This window comes from Myotis brandtii, unplaced genomic scaffold (assembly GCF_000412655.1).
Source record: "Myotis brandtii unplaced genomic scaffold, ASM41265v1 scaffold424, whole genome shotgun sequence".
Classification (NCBI taxonomy): Eukaryota; Metazoa; Chordata; class Mammalia; order Chiroptera; family Vespertilionidae; genus Myotis; species Myotis brandtii.
In genome coordinates, this window is record NW_005366245.1 from 984601 (window position 1) to 1004247 (window position 19647).

General features: G+C 34.0%; 1 protein-coding gene across 11 annotated transcripts in view; it reads right to left on the reverse strand.

Annotated features, from left to right (window-relative positions):
* The window catches only part of PTPN13 (protein tyrosine phosphatase, non-receptor type 13 (APO-1/CD95 (Fas)-associated phosphatase)), a 155488-nt gene that overhangs the window by 107666 nt on the left and 28175 nt on the right, over window positions 1-19647 (reverse strand). For 9 of the 11 annotated variants that reach the window (XM_014545964.1, XM_005874096.2, XM_014545969.1 and 6 more), the window contains exons 5-6: window positions 17416-17503; window positions 8459-9025 (exon numbers count right to left, since the gene is read on the reverse strand). In XM_014545964.1, coding sequence (XP_014401450.1) covers window positions 8459-9025; window positions 17416-17503 — 655 coding nt within the window. Of the gene's footprint in view, window positions 1-8458; window positions 9026-13123; window positions 13188-17415; window positions 17504-19647 lie in introns of those variants that run through there. The other 2 variants (XM_014545970.1, XM_014545968.1) reach the window with 2 other exon arrangements.

Below are 19647 nucleotides of genomic sequence, written 5' to 3' on the forward strand. Positions count from 1 at the left end.
CAATCTTCACATTAAGAGGAATCTACGCCAGCACAAGCTGCAATCTAAAAAGTGACACATATTCAAGCTCAGACAAGTAACATGCAAAAAGTAAGACTCCCAATTGCAACATCAAGAATTAAATAACCACTTTTTGCTTGGCATTTATTTACTTTTAATACATGACTCAAATGACAGAAAACAAATTTCAAAGAGAAATGCACAAAATGACTGGTTTTGTAGCTCAGAACTATAGAATTTTAAAACCCTGCATTTTTAAGGTTATGGACCCTAACAAATAAAATATTTCAATTTTCAAATAATGCAGAGAAACAAAAATAATGCCGTTATGTATTCACATATGAAGTGTTTTCCCCTATGCTTTCTTTTCAAGGAATTAATCTCGGGAGAGTAGACATTCTACCTTTTAGATGTTCACTGGAGTCTACTGCATTCTCCATTATACCATGCTGTAAGATACAGGAACAGACGTATTCTAACTCCTTGAGAGCTAGATATGATCAATAGTACGTTTTAGATGTTCACTGGAGTCTACTGCATTCTACATTATACCATGCTGTAAGATACAGGAACAGAACGTATTCTAACTCCTTGAGAGCTAGATATGATCAATAAAAATTTTAAGCAGGAACATAAATTATACAAATATGGACATAGGTAAATGAGGAAGATTATATGGAGAAACGCTCAGTGAACCATACTTTAGAGATGTAAAATTTGTGCAGAGTAAGAATGGCAACAACAATGCACAGCCTCCACTTTCCTCTCCTCTCCTGGGGTCTTGTGTGAGGCAGTAACCACAAAGCTGGGCCATGGCTTGCATGGCTGTCAGTCTTCCAGCACCTCCAGGATCCTGCTGTTAGGACTTCTCCGCCTGTTGTAAAGCTTTCAAACAGAACAGAGCTCTAAAGCAAAATGACTGCATTTGTTGGTCAGGCTATGACTGACAAGTATGTGATTTTCACTGGGAATCGGACAAAACAGAAGGAGGTGATTTCTCATCACTATAATTCGTCAGAGAATATTGTTGTATCCAATGTCAGAAATAGCACCACTGAATATACTTAATATTTAATATTAACAGCCACAATGCAATACTCAGTTTAGATAAGCAATTATGAGTATCTATTATATGTAGGTGCTAAGGACACAGTTCTGAGTTAGATTAGGCCCCCAAAAATTGATGTCCTACAGGAGGAGAAACAAACTCTTCAAAACAAATAGTTTCAATGAAAAACATAAGCCATCATCCTAAACTGAGAAGCTGAGAGAAAGCTTCCTGAACCAGGAAATGACTGAAAGCTCTGATAGTCTCACGGCAGAAAGCTGCGTGAATAAAGACATAGAAATACAAAACTGCCTGTAGGAAGGTAAGGGGAGAGGGAGGAGTGGTGCGGATAGAGAGGCAGAGAGGTGTACATGGCGTTGGAGTGAGGTGTGAGATGGGAAGTGCTCAAGATGAGACTCAAGAGACAATCATGGAGAACCTTGCACACCGTGATCGAAAAGGAGCTAAAATTTTATCTTGCTCAGATAATGGAAAGTTATTAAATGGTCAAGAGAAGAAATGACTGGCAGGAAAATGGAGGACAAATTGTAGCTGCAAGATCAATTTAGAAAACTATTTCCATAGTCCACGGGAAACAGAAGGTACTGACTGGGGTGGAATAAAAAATATTTTAGAGGTTACAATTGCTCGGTCTTAAAAACCACAATGATAGCAATACCCATTTTAAACCTTTCTTAAAACATATCAATCCATGCTTCTCAGAAGGTATAGATGTAAAAGCCAAACTGGATCTATGTTAAACTATGTGTGAGTTAGATTTAAATTAGATACCCAATTTCTGATAAATTAGTCTAGGATTTCTGGGGACTCCAAAATCAGTATTATGTGACTACGAATACAGACAATGAAAAGTTTGTACTAGTTTCACCTTTAACTTTCCTTAGTGTTTAAAAATGCACGTTCATTCGTTTCCCCTTGGATAAATCAAAAGAAGTAAATGTCTTTTCTCATTTGTATTTTAACTAAAAAAATGACTTATTGGCCCTAACTGGTTTGGTTCAGTGGATAGAGCGTCGGCCTGCAGACTAAAGGTCCCAGGTTCGATTCCTGTCAAGGGCATGTGCCTGGGTTGCGGGCACATCCCCAGTAGGAGGTGTGCAGGAGGCAGCTGATCGATGTTTCTCTCTCATTGATGTTTCTATCCCTCTCCCTTCCTCCCTGTAAAAAAAAATCAATAAAGGATAAAAAAATGACTTATTGTACACCTCTTCTCAAACCAATCTTTCCTCAATAAGAACATTAGTATTTTATACTGGACTAACTTTATGTGAGAATGGTCTGAAGCTACACTATTCTAATACAGTAGCCACTAGCCACACATGGCTATGTAACTGCTGAGTTGGACTCTAGACAGAGAACATTTCTTCCACTGAAGAAGTTCTACTGGACAATATGAACCTCTTTACAACTCAGCCTGGAAACAGTAGGCACTTGCTTCTTTCTGGCTGAGTAAGATGTTGAATCCAGATCGTCTGTGCACGTATGCTCTGTGGAGACCCAAACTATATTTGCATCTTAGTAGTATAATAATTAAGTTATTAATACCTAAAAAACATGTGATATTTGACCAACACCACATAAAGTCCCTGCTTATTCATAATTACTTCTGTGGAACTGAGCAAAATAAAAACTGAATATTAATGCTATTTAATGTCACTCTTGGAGTATCTAAATAACAACTCAATCTTATCTCTGTTTTCTCTTCAAAGAGAAATAATAAGGTGAAAAATAAAAACCAAATAGTTCATTTTTACCAGATTTGGATTTTAGCAAAGAGAGGTAAGTTTTGAAAAAATGTCCTTTCTTTCCATAGAATGTCACTGGAAGCATCCTACATGGTGAACTGTAACCATTTATGAATTAATTCATCTCTTGCTTTTCTCAAATATAACTATAAAAATGTACGAGCTTTCAAATTCAATCTTCTCAGGGAAATGAAACATTAAGGACCCCAACAATGAGAACAGGCTCACATACTTGAGTGTTTAGATATTGCAGCTGCAGAACACAGACTTTAAGCTGTATTCACAGGGCAGTCACGGAACAGCAAAACTAGGCTAGACCGGAGGGCACAGCATTGAAAGGAGGGAAATAATAGTTAATTTTGATGTAAAGTAGATTGGCTTAGAACTCCTTAAGTAATATTTAACAAGTCACTTTTGTAGGATTTAATTATATCTGTTCTTCATACTTTCCCTTCTAGTATTACACAGAATACAGAGGAGTTTTGACTGTTGGAAGCAAAATGCTATTCATGGTCCCCACCCAGGGTGTGGAGCGCTCTTCTTTCTATACTCACAGTGCTGGTTCCAAGTCACTGTCTACAATCAGGAATCTGCTGCCAACCTACAGAGCAATGGATGGGGAGTGTGTGGTAATTACATCACAAGAGAGATGACAACAAATGCTCCTATTAGAAAATAGATAATTGTCTCAGATCTTGAGATGAAGTGAAGAAAGACAGAAAAGAAAAACTGAGAACAAGGAAGGAAAATAAAGGAGTAGAATAGGAGAATCCTATGGTGAGGTGAAAAAAGTGGAATGAAAAGAATAAAGCAATAAAAGAGTGACATCAAGCTTTAAAATTAGTTTTCACAAGCGAAACCTGTTGTTTCTTTCTGTCCCTTCCCTACTGCTTTATGGATACAGAGAAGTATCTGAATGTTTAGGTGTTAACAATCATGGTAATAATCTTACAATTTGTAAACTTCGACTATAGTTTCTTTCCTGGGATCTTTTTTGTTCTTAACTTTGTTATTTTGTTCACAAAGAAATCAGAGCACTCAGTGGCAACCACTGCTTTCTGATAGCTTACTCCCTATCTCATCAGTTACAGGATATCCATCTTACAGAAACTACCTTAGTAAAGCCCCAACAAGACACTATCGACCACAACATAGCATGTGCCACAATGGAACTGCATCTTAACCCCCGCCCAGTGTGGTTTACTGTAGAAAGAACCAACAGTGACTCATTTTGAACCTTTCTTTCATAATACATACTATCGTGTTTTCCTGTATTTGAAGAGATACAATTTTATTAGCTTAGAAAGAGACTTAAGGGGTTTGTTAGGCGGTTAGTTGAATGTCCAATGTCTCTGGCACTAAAACAGTTTTCCTGACAGTATATCTGGTTTCTGCTTGAAATCAGAGTAGCAGTGGGAAAAAAAAATCTTATTCTGGGGCTCAGGAGACCTGCATTCTAAATACAGCTTTGTTATGAATTATGAATCTCCTTTGGCAAACTAGTTTACTCTGGGCCTCTGAAAATGAGCTGTTTGGTTTAAATGGTATCCAGATTCCTTCCAGTACCAATCTCCATGATGTTAAGGTCTGTTCTCCCTCTGATGTTGGCTGGTGGTTGGCTGGTGGATGTCAGCTGAGTAAGCCGTGGAGGTGATTTAGATAAAGTCTCCTTTCAAGAGGATGGGCTAAGGAAAGGGCTATCCACCTGAGGTTGAAGGAGACAACTCTCTTTCCTAGAGTTCAATGAGCTTCCTTGCACTCCCAAAAGGACAAACTGAAATGCAGTCATTTTTTTTCCTTCCGATTGTTATATTAATTTAATGAATAAGCAAAATGTCATATAGAGAAAGACAAATACCATATGATTTCACTTATATGTGGAATCTAAAAAACAAAATAAATGAACAAAACAGAAACAAACTCATAGATACACAGAACAAACTGATGGTTGCCAGACGGGAGGATGGGGGCGGGGGGACCGGATACAAACCAGCAGTTACAAAACAGTCACAGGGATGTAAAGTACAATATAGGGAACATAGGCAATAATATTGTAATCCACAAATATGGTGTCAGGTGTGTGCAAGACTTATGGGAGGAAGGATTCCGTCTGTAAGTTATATAAGTGTCTAACCACTGTGCTGCACACCTGAAACTAATATAATATTGAATGGCAACTATAATTTTAAACATTCTTTAAATTAAAAAAAAATTTAGGAAGTGACATGTAATGGGAAAGCCTTAGACTGGAACTCTGAAATCTATGATGGAAATCTACAGTCTCCCATAATGATAAAAACTCTATCGTTAACGTGTTATGTGGTCTTGGGTACATTATTAAATCTTCACAAACCTAAGAACATGTACTCTTAGACCTCTTCTATTTCTAAAATTACTCCTACCCAGTAGCAAATGCCAATTTAAAGATCACAAAAATTGTACAGAGCATTAGCAATATTGTAAAATGCTTTAAAACAAGAATGTATACTTTTTAAGTTTCATTCTGGAATGCAATGCTCTTTTTAATTAAGGTATAACTGATATACAATATTATATTAGTTTCAGGTGTACAAAATAGTGATTTGAAATTTATATACCTTATGAAGAGATTACCATGAGAAGTCTAGTAACCACCTATCACCACACAGTTGTTATTGACTATATTCTCCGTGCTGTACATTACATCCTTGTGACTTATTTATGTTATAACTCTAAGTCTGTACCTCTTAATCCCTTTCACTTTTTTGCCTGTTCTCCCAGCACCCAACCCTCTGGCAACTATTAGTTTGTTCTCTGTATCTATGAGTCAAACAAGAGTATTTTAAAAGAAAAATGTGTACAAGAAAATGTGTACATTAATAACAACCACTGTTCTGCTTGATTTATCACACATAAAAGGGATCTGTGGAGCCTGATTTTCATGAGAATTAAATGAGATAAATGGGATTCATATTATTTTCTATTCTACTTTTTGTGTACTAGCTAAAATATTCTATTAGCAATTTGTACTGTTGTTTGCACAGCTAACACATTATCTCACCTTTAGAAAAAAGACACCACAGTACAAAACCAACAAATTACTCAACTAAATAACTAAAAAGAATTACTGCTTTTGAATTCCAAACATCAAACACTCCTTTTGCATAATGCTTTTAGTCTAAAGCAAATATAATTTATTACTACTTGCAAGTTTCTATATAATAATGGAGTTTATTATTTAAAGTGGTCTAAACGTTACCATAATAATAGCAACATTTTTAAGGTGTTTTATTTAACTTGGTTATAAAAAATACTCTGGGGGAAAAATGCATAGATTCTTTGGGAGCAAATGCTTTTGAAAACTCTTCAACAGCAAAGAAAGGTTTCAGGATGATAACTGTCCTGTATCGAACAATTCAAAGCGCATTTGATTTTTAAAGGAATTTTTCCCCCTTTTCTTATACCTCTTATAATGAATCTAAAATTTCTAAAACTGAAAACTGTGTTTCATAACAAGTTACCATTTTTAACAAATAAGGGTCTACAAAGATTTTACATCATCTTTGCAAATATATATGCATATTTGGAAACAATTTAGTCTCTCTGAATTTCCTTAACACACATTACCTGAGAAGATAAAGGCTTATATGCAAACTGGGACATAATTTGGCTTGATATTCATTTTATAGGTAATCAAAAAATCACCTATTCAAAAAAATATATTAAATAGAATATTGTAGCATAATTTAACAGGTTAAACATATTTTCATTAGTGTTTGATTTCTTTATTGTTTAACTCTCCAAGATCAAGTGTAAAAAACACTTTCTCAAACTTCACTAGTATTAATTTATCAAACATTAAGTCAAATCTTTTGAGAACATTAAAGTTATTTTAATTATAATATTCTCATTTTAAGAAAACTATTCAACCTCTTAAATGTTAGACAAGGTCATCTATATTGGTATCTATCTTCACTATTTATATTCTGATGCTATCATGGTTTATTGATTTGAATAATTTAGGTTTTGGTTTTTATTACACACGGGCAATATTTCTTTACATTAATGTATCCATGAAGGCATGCTCATAAGAAGGCCAGGCTAAATTACTATTTATATGCTAACTGTTGTACAACAGTAAACAGTCATGAAATACAACTTCTTAAAGGGGAGAGTATTTTAAACTGCAGGAAGTGTCAATTCTTTGCTGTCAAACTCTAAACATTTACAGATCAAAGTTAAACAGTGAAATCATGCATAAAACAAGTTTCTAAGTTTTTATTTTCTGTATTTGAAAATTCTGTATTTGAAGATTACATATGACCATCTCATAACATTAGCTAATGTTTTCTAAAATGCATGTATTTTCAAACCCTTAAAATCAGTTAAGTGTTCAATAATTTCCTCCATAATTTCAAATTATTTAGTAATTTGCAAATCCTGAATTTAAACAACTGCAAAGCTTCTTTTACTTGAAGTAAAGAACAATGTAGGGAGTATGTTCAGTTCCAGAACTATGCTTAAAACTTAAAGAACAACAAACCTTTAAAGGCAGAGTACTTTAAAGACAGTCTGTGAATAAAAAAATATTCTACTAGAGTAATGACCTTAAAAATGAATATGATCCTTGATGATGTGACTACTCTCACTAAACTAGAAAGCTCCTTCAGGTCCCCCTTCATCAGCTATGCCCCAGGGTTTGTCTGAAGGCAAAAGGTAGTTATAAAAGTTTAATCCTCAAAAAATGTAGAGGATTAGATAAAAAACTCTATCTTATTTTGTTTTCTCTTTCATCTATCTACATTAAAAATAGCCTCTATCCATGTCTAGAACACAATTTTACTCCATTCAATATATTGAGTTTTGTTTGTGAATCAGGTATTGTTAAAACAGAGCTTTATCCTGCAAATAATATGGATTTATCATTTATAGTTATTTTATGCCTCTCACACTAATTATGTGATAATCTGATTTATTAATCACTTTACATTCATTATCCAATTCATCTATTTTTGTTAAGAACATTTTACAGATGGGGTAACTTAAGAGTTATTAAGCCCAACTGCTGAAGAATCACATAGCTATTGAATGGAGTAAATAATTCACACCTAGGCTGTCTGACTTTAAATCTATAAAATTAAATACTATCCTTTTAAAAATACAGATTTGAAATTTCATTCTAGACCAAAAAAATTATAATCTCCAGGAGCTGTGTCCCAAATTTTGTTTTTAAAGCTGGTGGTTTGGGAACCACTGCACTACCTCCACACAACTCTGCCTCGGTCTTACTTCTATGAACCAGTCTTGACGGAAGATTCCCACAAAACAGAGCATGACAGACGGTACTGTGGAGGGTTAAAAAGAAGAAGGAAACATGGTGCCTGCCCCTGAGAAGCTTACAATCTAAAAATATACTACCCCCCCCCAAAAAAAACTACCCCAAATATTGAGACTATAAAGCGACTGGACTGGGTATGTTTAGTAGGGACAATTCTGTTAGGCTTTTAGTAGAAGGGAGAACAGATACTGATAGAGAAGACTAACCTGAGTACAAATGGTTGGCAGTGGAAACAAGACTTGTGGAATTGTTTAATAACCCTTTTTATTAACACAATTTTAAATGTTTCAATTCAATTCTCTCTCAAACACTCACAATATTACTAACCTTCTACATTCATGGCTTCTCTCAGAACCTGAAGTTTCTTTTGTCTCTCTCGGATTCGGTCCAAAGCACTTGATATTGCCGAGGCAGTGGGCAATTCTCGTGTGTGAAACATAGGATCCATTTTCTGAGGGCCAAAGATATCCAAGGCTATGCTTCCATCTGAGTACCTTGCCTCCTTTTTTCTAGGAGTGGTTGAAGTCCGCACTGTGAGTGCCTCAGGGTGACAGTGTCGGTATCTGCCAGTCTCCCCAGAGGAGAAGTCTCTGTCAGCTGTGCAGAGCAAGTCCATGGATGAAGCCCAAATCTTCTTCTTGGGGAGCACATCAATGCCAGGGATAGCTTTTTTTTCTGGGCCACTAGTGTTGAACTGGTAAGGAGAGCAGGTATTTTCAGAATCTTCATGTCCAGAATTATTATCTGATAAAATGTCCTTGAAATAATCTTCCTCATCTTGTGTGTCTCTGATGGACAGAAATCCCATAGACTTACTAAGCCCTTTGTTAAGAAAGGTCTGATGAGAGAATGGAGACTTGTGTATGTCTAGTGCATCAGAAGTAGAGCTTCTTCCTGGAATGATAAGAATCTATCATGTATGCACAGAAGTTTTTGAAAATAACTGGAATGTAACCTTACTATTGACAATGAAAGTGGTGACAATTTTCTAAATCCTCCACATGGAGAATGAGAGATGGATGGGATGGAATGGGACGGTCATGGTGGTGATGACAATGACAGTGAAAAGAGATGCAATATTTGTATAACTTTTCATAGCCCAATGCTTTTTATCTAATAAAGTCAATAATATTTCAAACTTTTATTTTTTTGAACAATATCATTTGATATTCCTCAGAAGTGAATTACTGGTTTTTAAAAAATAGATAAAAGTGTCTGATACTATCGAGTTTAGCAGAATATTAATTATCCATGAAATGGTTTTGGGTAATAATAGAATGTATGGTTTACTCCTTTAACTTCAAACACATATTGATTCAAACATGTAATTCAAGCATGCATTACTTCAATATGAAGCCCTGGTACTCTCTAGTCATTTAAATAAATATGTTTAAAGAAGAAACAAAGAATTCTTGCTATATTCTGAATGGGGGAAAAAGATTATGGCATTTGAAATTCTTAAGTATCAAAGTTTTATTATGATTATATACTTCTTTATTGTGTTTAAATTGTGTAAAAAAGTTAATTTTTTTCATGAAAGATTATCATGTACTAACATAGTTTTTTCTCTCGAACATAATGTACCAATATTTATCAATTGGAATAAAGTACCAATTCTTATTTATTCTTTAGTCCTTGATTTAGTTCAAACTAGTAAGCATTCTAATTTTCTAAGGCAGCACTCTGTAAGTGCATTGAGACAGCAAAAATACCCAACCAGATATTAATTTTTTGAATTCATAGTTCAACAACAAAAAAATTATATATAGGGTTCTACTATTGAAAAAAGAAACATAGCCCTAGCTGGTTTGGCTCAGTGGATAGAGCGTCAGCCTGTGGACTGAAGGGTCCTGCGTTGGATTCTGGTCAAGAGCACATGCCCGGGTTGAGGCATGCAGGAGGCAGCCAATTGGTGATTCTCTCTCATTGATGTTTCTCTCTCTCTCTCTCCCTTCTTTCTGAAATAAATAAAAATATATTTAAAAAAAGAAAAAAGAAACATAGAAGAATGCTTTGTAGTTATTAACCCAATAGCCCATAAACACTGAAGTTTTCCCATGTGATTATCTTTGATCCCTCTTTGATTATTTTTTTTTTTGCTATGTACACAATATAAATTTATATTCCTGATACTGACCTCTTCTGGGAGCTCTAAGCTTATGTATTTGGAACTGCTACTGGTATATATCAGAAGCACCTCGAACTGAACATGCTTAAAACTAATCTTTTACTTCCACATCCAGAGATGTCCATTCTACCCCAGTTTTTCCAGTTTCAATAAGTGCACCATTATCAAACTACCTACTCAAAACAACAATACAGGCACCATCCTCAAATCCTTCATCGTCCTTATTATTCCCCATATCAGATCCATCAGAGTGTGCTGGCTATTTAAATCTCAAAGATCTTACTCCACGTGATCCCACCGATTCCAGTCATCACCCTACTCCCAATTAACATTATCACTTGACTGGATAATTGCAATAGCTTCTGAACAGGCCTCCCTGCTCTTCTACTTCTTCATCCAACCATCCTCCACTCAGCAACAAGAATTATCTTTTTGAAATATAAATTCCATGATGCCACTACCCTGCTCAGTGAGTCTCAAAGGCATATGATTGAACTCTAAATAAAATCTAGACTCTTTTTGGTCTGCCACTTAAATCCTTTTGTTTAATCTCCACTTCCTTTAATCCAGGCCGTGGTTTTTTTTCTCTGTTAAGCTCTCTTATATGTTAGGGCCTTTGTAGATTCTTTTTTCTCTGCCCTGGAATGGTCTACTCCTGACCTTTCTCTTGGTTAGTTGTTTCTTATCCTATAGTGTTTTTTTTAAACATGACTTCTTTACTGAAGCCTACCCTGACCACTACTGAAGTAGAGCACTTTCCAAGTGTACCATAAGTTTATCCCATATATAACAGGTACATTTATCATTCTCTTTTAGGTGATTAGTATTTACTAACAATACATTAGCAGACCGTGGTATCCTAAGAGAGCCATGTCTTCTCACTAGACATGAGGCCCAAGACTGACTGCTAATAAGGTGGTTCTTGGATAACTACTGTTTTATAAATGCTAGGTTTTTATTGTCATGTTAATGATAGTCACTATCTTTAACTACATAACTAGATGTGTACTTGCCTGATTAACACTTCACAGGTGGATACTCTATATAGCAGCGGTTCTCAACCTGTGGGTCGCGACCCCTTTGGGGGTCAAACGACCCTTTCACAGGGGTCGCTTAAGACCATCGGAAAACACATATATAATTACATATTGTTTTTGTGATTAATCACTATGCTTTAATTATGTTCAATTTGTAACAATGAAAATACATCCTGCATATCAGATATTTACATTATGATTCATAACAGTAGCAAAATTACAGTTATGAAGTAGCAATGAAAAAAATTTTATGGTTGGGGGTCACCACAAAATGAGGAATTATATTAAAGGGTTGCGGCATTAGGAAGGTTGAGAATCACTGCTATATAGTATCACATGTAGCAATAGGGTATCATGGTTGCTCCATGTTGCTGAAGCACTAGGGGAAAAAAGTTCCCTAATCTGAAAACTCAAAATGAGAGTTCAAATATAAAATCTGGCTATATAAATGAGGAAAAACATGGAAATCTAGGCTCATTTATTAGATGCTTACGTCAACTAGATCAGTGAAACCATGTACTGTTAACACTAGTGTTATTTACTTAGTAACAGTATTTGAGACTAGATAAAATGCAATGTCTTCAACTGCTTTCCAGATCTTTCTAAGCATGGCCCATGCTATTGTAATTACTTTATCTACAGGCAATCATCAACACTGAAATCATTAATTAAGTACACCTAAGGACTGTGCTCAATACCCATTGTGATCACAGGAAATGTTATTTCTCAAAGCAATGCCTTTGGATCTACTCTTAAAAGATTTCAGGTGAAAACTTTCCTGATATTTCCCATCCTGGTAGAGTTAGTACCTCCTTCCACTATACTCACGGAGCATGCTGGACCTCTATTAGGACATTTCTTCTACTGTATTAAAATTATTCTTTATATTATATAATATGTCAGCACTCCCACTCATTTCTCCACTCCCACTCCCAACTGGAACATTAACATAATATAAGGGACCATGCCTTATTTGTTTTTGTATTTCTAGTTCCCGATAACAGAGATTTCAAAAGAATGCCTGTAGAATGGGTAGATTACATAACCTTTTGAAAGCTTTGAAAACAAAAGCTTAATCCACCAGAAAGATTACTGTATAAAAACCTGGGTTTTAATTCTAGCTTTGCCATCCAACCCATGAGCTTGGGCAAGCCACTTAATATCCATGCTTCGTACTTCCTTCATCTACAAAAATGTGGACATAATTTGTTATGCCTTCTTTTTAGAGATGACAGAATAAATGAACTAATTCATATGAACTATTATGAGCTCTTCTAAAGAAGGGCAACATAAAATTCTAATTTTGCCTTTTTTTTGTTTGTTTCTGCTTTATTTTCCTCAGCATATAATTGTCTACTGTGGGAGAATTTAAAAGTTCTTTTGAGAGGAAATAATGGAACCAGAAATCAAAAGATCTACAAAAATTTTAGGTTTATTCTACAATTTAAAAAAAATCACATTATTCAAAACAGAATAAGTGATGACTAGAGGTAGATTTTCTATTTCTTAAGGAGGCACTGAGTTCAAAGAGAGGTTGCAAACACTATTAGATTATATACAATGATAAACATCTATATTTAAAATGAAACCATAAGCATTTTCCTTTTGGAGAGTACACAGCTTGCTAAAAACGAAAGGGGACAATAAATACACTTGGAAGAGCTATGAATAAACAATTTTAAGAACATAAAAAGTTTTCAGTATAAAACACATTCCATTTCAATTAGGTCGAAAAAAAAATCTCCCTGGTAAAGTACATTGTGTTTTAACTATTTTTGTTAAAAAATTATAATATTATCTGTAACTGGATATCATGTCATCATTTACCTTTCCCCTCACAAGAGACTCAAAAATTCACAGCATCTCTTAGAAGCTAACTTCAAAATGACATTTCAGTATTAAAAGAGGCTCCTTGATTCCCCATCTGTCCTCACAAATGTGTTCAAGTACATAGAAAAAGAAACGTGATATTATCAATACGCCCAAGTTCTGAAGCTATATCATGCTGATCTGATCATGGTGTAGGTTTCCACCGTAAGCTTGGCAGGAAATGTTTGCTTTCTTTCTGCTTAGTGAAGCCATTTTATCGGCATGAGCAGTATTAAGTAACAAAGTGGGGGCAGACAGCCCACTAGTTTGGGCCTTACCTTCTTTGACAGATCTCAGAGGTTAGATATAAGGAGGGACCTTTTAAGGTCATTTACTTATGGATGAAAAATTGTATTGTTAAGACTTAGTTGAACAATCAAATTACATAGTTACAAGGCATTATCCCTAAAATGGTTTGCAAGTGACGATTGAGAGTTTGAGAACTGGCACTGCTCAAAAGTAACACCAGGATTTCTAATGGAGTAATTCTAGAATTACTCCATTAAAAATGATTGTATTGCTTTTCTATGACTTCTTCAAGAACAACAGTACACTTGCTTAGGGAACATTCTTCCATTTCAGATTTATGAGGGTCCTGAACTCTGCAAAACATTTGGTCCAGATAATCAATCGTCTATATTTAGTTTTTACACTGAGAGTTTCTCATGGGTTTTAAATAAGATACCTGGGCTTGGTGTCCTAGAGGAATATTTCTTCTTCACAAGGTAATTTTTTCTTAATCTTGAAGTTTTTATATTATTATATGCAACTGACTCTTAGCTGCTAATTGCTTCTGTCTGGTAATGGCTATAACTGGGATATTACTTTTATTGTTTTTGAGATGTGGTTTTATAAACTAGTTAAAGGTAAATTAAGAAAGCCTTTGAGCAGTACTATTGTGGGAAGCTATGGCTAAGACAAACAGGGGAATGTTCTTACATTACACTTGATCCAAAAGATTATTGTTTCTTTAAGTATCAGGAACTCTAATTCTACTCAAAATTATTCTGAGTGACACAACTAAATTTCTTACAAATTCTCTTGAGTTTACATATAGGGAGGACTTTATTATCCAAAAAAGAGATAGGACTATTTTAGAGAATAAAATCAATGGAGAGACTATTTAAAGATTTCTCTGTTATTTTTTTTAAGTCATTACCATTAATCCTAGATTATCTGTGTTTGGACAGTCTGTTAGTCATAGAATTTTAAAAAGCTGTTAGACAATTATATTAAGTCTTTCTCAATATTATAAAATCAAAGTCACAAATAAAAGAGAATAATACTTTTGTTTGAAATGACACATAGTCTAAAAATATGAGTCAATATGGTGAACTATGTTTTTCTTTTTACTTTGTACAACCTAAGGTTTTAAATGGATTATCAAAAAAGATAAATCATAAAATCATATATATTTCTTTATGAAACCATTAAAATTATATTATAAATATATTATTATATATAATAGTTATAAACTTTTTTCATACCCATTCAATCAACAAATATTCATTGAACACCCACAAAAATGAATGTATTTAATTTAGTAGGTTTTCCCTATCCTTAGCATCTACATGTCTAGTAAGTTTTACTTTTATTTAAAAACATATAAAAAAATAACATATGTATATATATAATGACAAGTAAATAACTTACTGTTTAAGGTATGTTATAAAGTAGGTGTAGATTCAGTTCAATCTCTAATTCCTACGTCTAAAATATTATATAATAATGTCTATAATAATAAGATTGAATCATTGATGGTAATATATTAACACCTGAGAGTTTTTAAAATTTAATGAACTGAATATGGCAGGGTGATTTTTTTTCTTTTCTATAGATTCATAACGGATAAGGATAAAATGGGGTTGGTTCTCCTATATTTAACATTTTATTGTTAGGAAAAAACAAACTGTCTTTAAAAATTAATAACATAACATTATATTTTCTAAGTAAACAAGTGACAAACAAGCAAAAAAAACCCCACACCCCAAATTTATAACATGGGCACTTAATTCATAGTAGATAATATAAAGGAATTCTTGAAAGAGATAAAAGAATGTACAGAAAATAAGGAGGACAAAGAGAGAGAGGGAGGGAGGGAAAAGAAAGAAGAGAAAAAGGGGGAGAGAGGGAAATAAACTAGAAAGATAATAAATAAGAGAAATAGAAATAATTTTTTTTAAATCTAATGTTTAGTTATCAAAGTATGCTGTCTCCCTGAAAGACTCTTCCAGCTTGCCAATGACATTCAGCTGTAATTTCTGCTGCTTTTCAGTTCTGATGGTACACTGACTGAAAATCTGATGCATTAACAAAGTGCTGCCATTTTTAGCACCAAGGTTCACACTATATCATATTTCAAACCCTAGTATAGTTTTAAAATAAAGAAGTAAACAAGTGACAAACAAGCAAAAAAAACCCACACCCCAAATTTATAACATGGGCACTTAATTCATAGTAGATAATATAAAGGAATTCTTGAAAGAGATAAAAGAATGTACAGAAAATAAGGAGGACAAAGAGAGAGAGGGAGGGAGGGAAAAGAAAGAAGAGAAAAAGGGGGAGAGAGGGAAATAAACTAGAAAGATAATAAATAAGAGAAATAGAAATAATTTTTTTTAAATCTAATGTTTAGTTATCAAAGTATGCTGTCTCCCTGAAAGACTCTTCCAGCTTGCCAATGACATTCAGCTGTAATTTCTGCTGCTTTTCAGTTCTGATGGTACACTGACTGAAAATCTGATGCATTAACAAAGTGCTGCCATTTTTAGCACCAAGGTTCACACTATATCATATTTCAAACCCTAGTATAGTTTTAAAATAAAGGGAACCAGTTTTTTACCTACAAGAAGGTGTGCCTGTATATATAGGAACATAAGTACATTAAAGAAACACAAGAAAGGGTTAAAAATTCTTTTTGAATTGTAAAAACTAAGTTAAACAAAATCTGCTTTCTGCTTTTTTTTTACCTCCACATAAACTAATAATATATGTACTAGAAAAGAAACCTTATGCAACCAGAAATGAATTGATTATATTGATGATATGAGAGCTAAGATAACTTTTCAGAAAAAGTCATTATTCGCAATAAGTAAAATAAAAGTACCAAAGCAGACACTTAACTAACTGCATCATTACAGAATTACTCCATTATAAATGATTTTATTGCTTTTCTTTGACTTCTTTAAGAACAATATTACACTTGCTTAGGGACAATTCTTCCCTCTCGGATACATGAAAGTTCTGAATTCTGCAAAACATTTGGTCCAGATAATCAATTGTCTATATTTAGTTTTCGCAATGAGTTTCTCATTGGGTTTTAAATAAGATAGCTGGGCTCTGATTATATGATTAACTGTAAAGTTAGGCATCTTAGTTTTCTAATCTGACTACATTATCAATTAGAATGTTTTATTAGAATATATTTAAGCCATATTTACATTTACTTCTTCCCAGCCTCCATAAGACAATTTCACCCACAAAATATTTTTGTTACTATTTAGATTTTCATAATTATCAATATTGCTCAGTAAAAAGTAAAGAGAAAAAAGATAATAAAAGCCCCCACAAAAGTTCATTTCATAAATTAGCCAAGCCTGAAACTTAACTTTCATTTCGCATGTTTGGAATTCCTATTCATTTCCTTAAAAAATAAATTCAATTATTATATAGAACCCATAATTATTTAATGCTATTGGCAAATAACTAAGCTATTCTTCATCAGGTTTTTTTTTTAAACATTATATAATCTAACACAATATGTATAACTGCAAGTCACAGAATTGGTTAATCATAAAATCAATTTAGTGGTTTGTAACTAGCATTAAAAAAAGAAATAGAATATAAAATAAAGTATAGTAAAAATAATGTTGCTTTGTAAAACTTATTTCAGTAGAGTTTATATTCACAAATGTGTACTGTTTTGTCTTGCTTTAAAATGCATTTTTAATGTAAAGTACCATGATAAAGTAAATAATTTATATTATTGCTATAATAATGATATGCAAAAGGCAATGATTTACTGTGGTAGTCTTGATTATATTAACAACATTTTATGCATAATTTTAATGAATTAATACATTAAAATAAAGGTAGCGTTCCTATCTGTTCCCTGCCTCTACTTTGCATACCTATATTCTAATGATTGTCACGTCACAATTATCAGATTTTCAACCCAGGTAAGTATGATTTTGTGAAGGAAACCATAAAATAAGGTTTAAGCCAAGAAATTTCTACTATTATACTCTTACCTGTTGGTAATCCTTTTCCTCTCAATCGGTCGCGAATAGCCTGGCTTCGATCAGGTTTCTGGTCACTGTTACAGCAAAGCTGATCCGTCTGTACATAGGTAATCAAAAATCAAGTTTGACAAAAGAATCTCCCTTTTTTGTCATGGTAATATGCTATAGAATGACATTAGGTAGACAATTTTTGGAGGGTGTCGCATTAAATAAAGACATTCCACATTTGCTATTGTTAATTAGTATTCCTTGGATAAGAATTTATGTAGCTCAGTTCTGGGCAATTCATCGTCAGAAAATAAAAGGCAAGAAACAATTATCAAAGAGCAGTCTGCTAACTAGGGAACAAAGTTAGCCAAATTAAAGTAGTTAAATTGAGTTCCATTTGAAAATAGTAAACTTGAAGTGCTATTTTCCCCCAAAAAACTGGTAACTATATTCATCATCATAAGTTATATTATAATTTTTAAAATATATTAATAATGGTATAATATAGCTTTCACCTGATTGTTGCAATGCATGGAGGATACTGATTCAAATTATTTTCAAAAATAATTTTCTAGATTTTTTCCTGCCAGGAATTACTTGAGAAATGCTTTAAATAAATGGACATATTGAGGGATAGCAATTAAATCTAAACCAATGCTCTGTTTTTTTAACATATATTTTTATTGATTTCAGAGAGGAAGGGAGGGAGAGATAGAAACATCATTGATGAGAGAGAATCACTGATCAGCTGCCTCATGCACAGCCCCGACCGGGGATCGAGCCCGCAACCTGGTCATGTGCTCTTGACCGGAATCAAACCCAGGGCCCTTCAGTCCGCAGGCCAACGCTCTATCCACTGAGCCAAACCAGGTGGGGCTAAATCAATGCTCTTTTGAGTCCCCTTTATAACAAAATGTTTTAGTAATCTTAAACTTTAGTACTTTAATCAAGGGTACTTGGTTTAAAATAAGGCATGTCAAACTGGATCTAATCCCACATTATAAGGCATGAAAAGTTAGACGGAACACTGGGCTTATTCAGATGATTATTAGGGTGGAAATTTCAAAAAATAAATGGAAGGAGAGAGAATGGTAAAGAGAAATTACTTAAATCTGGCACCAAGAACATACATACACATCTGGTTTTACACACACACACACACACACACACACACACGCACGTGCACACCCTAACATTTCTCCTTTAGTGAAACTTGAGTATGGACTAAAAAACTGTTTAAGGTGGTATATTCAAGGCATTGTTTCTTACCTATAAGAAGACTTAAATGAGTATATTTCTGAAATGATGTTATCATTTAAACTATGTAAATGATGTTAGTCCAGATTGCACTCTATTGTCAGTAACTGAGGAGATAAGGACATCCTGCCTCTTTGGGAATCCCTGCTGTCATTCATTGAGCAATTACTATCAGGCAGGCGCTACCTTAGTGCTGTACATACTTTATGTCATTTAGTCCTCAAAGAACCTCATGTGGTAGGGGTTTTTTGAGGACTATTATTCTCTTGTTACATGAGAAATAGCAAGAAAATTTCTAAGAACTTTGAAGCAGCTCATCAACATTGAAATAATTATCTTCACAACTGTTCAGTAGTATGGGTAGAAGGTATGTACTATTTTTCAGATAACTAAAATTGAGGTTAAAAAACAACAACTAACATTACACCAGTGGAAGAATCAGGACAAGTAAGCTAGTCTACTGACTTTTACTCTATGCTAATCAATTTTAAGTAGGGATTATGGTCACATAATAAATTTCACCCTGAGTGAAAGATAAAGTCATTTTATCAGCTACCAGCGTCAACAACAGCCGCAGAAAAGCGTAATGGCTAACAGCATGGGCTTGGGGTCAGAGAGATCCAGGTTGCAATTGTGTCTCTGTCATTTACCATGTATGTAGCATGGGTAAGTTATTTATTCTTTCTGAGCCTTAGTTTCATTATCTTTACAATGAGAATAAAATGAAAATGACATCTTGTAACCTGGGTTGTTATGATGACTAGATGTGAAAAAGCACAAAGCCATTTAGCACAGTGCCTGGCACAAAGTAAACACTTTAAAAAATGGTAGCTGTCAGAGTTACTTCTGTCCAGGAGATGAGCAAGAGCACTGGAAAGATGAGGGGAGCATTGTTACTTCTACTTAGTAGAAATTGGCCTCTGAAAGCAGGCTCTCTGTCTTTGATCCTTCTATTCTTCTCTCCCACTAAACAACCCCACAACACACCCCATACCA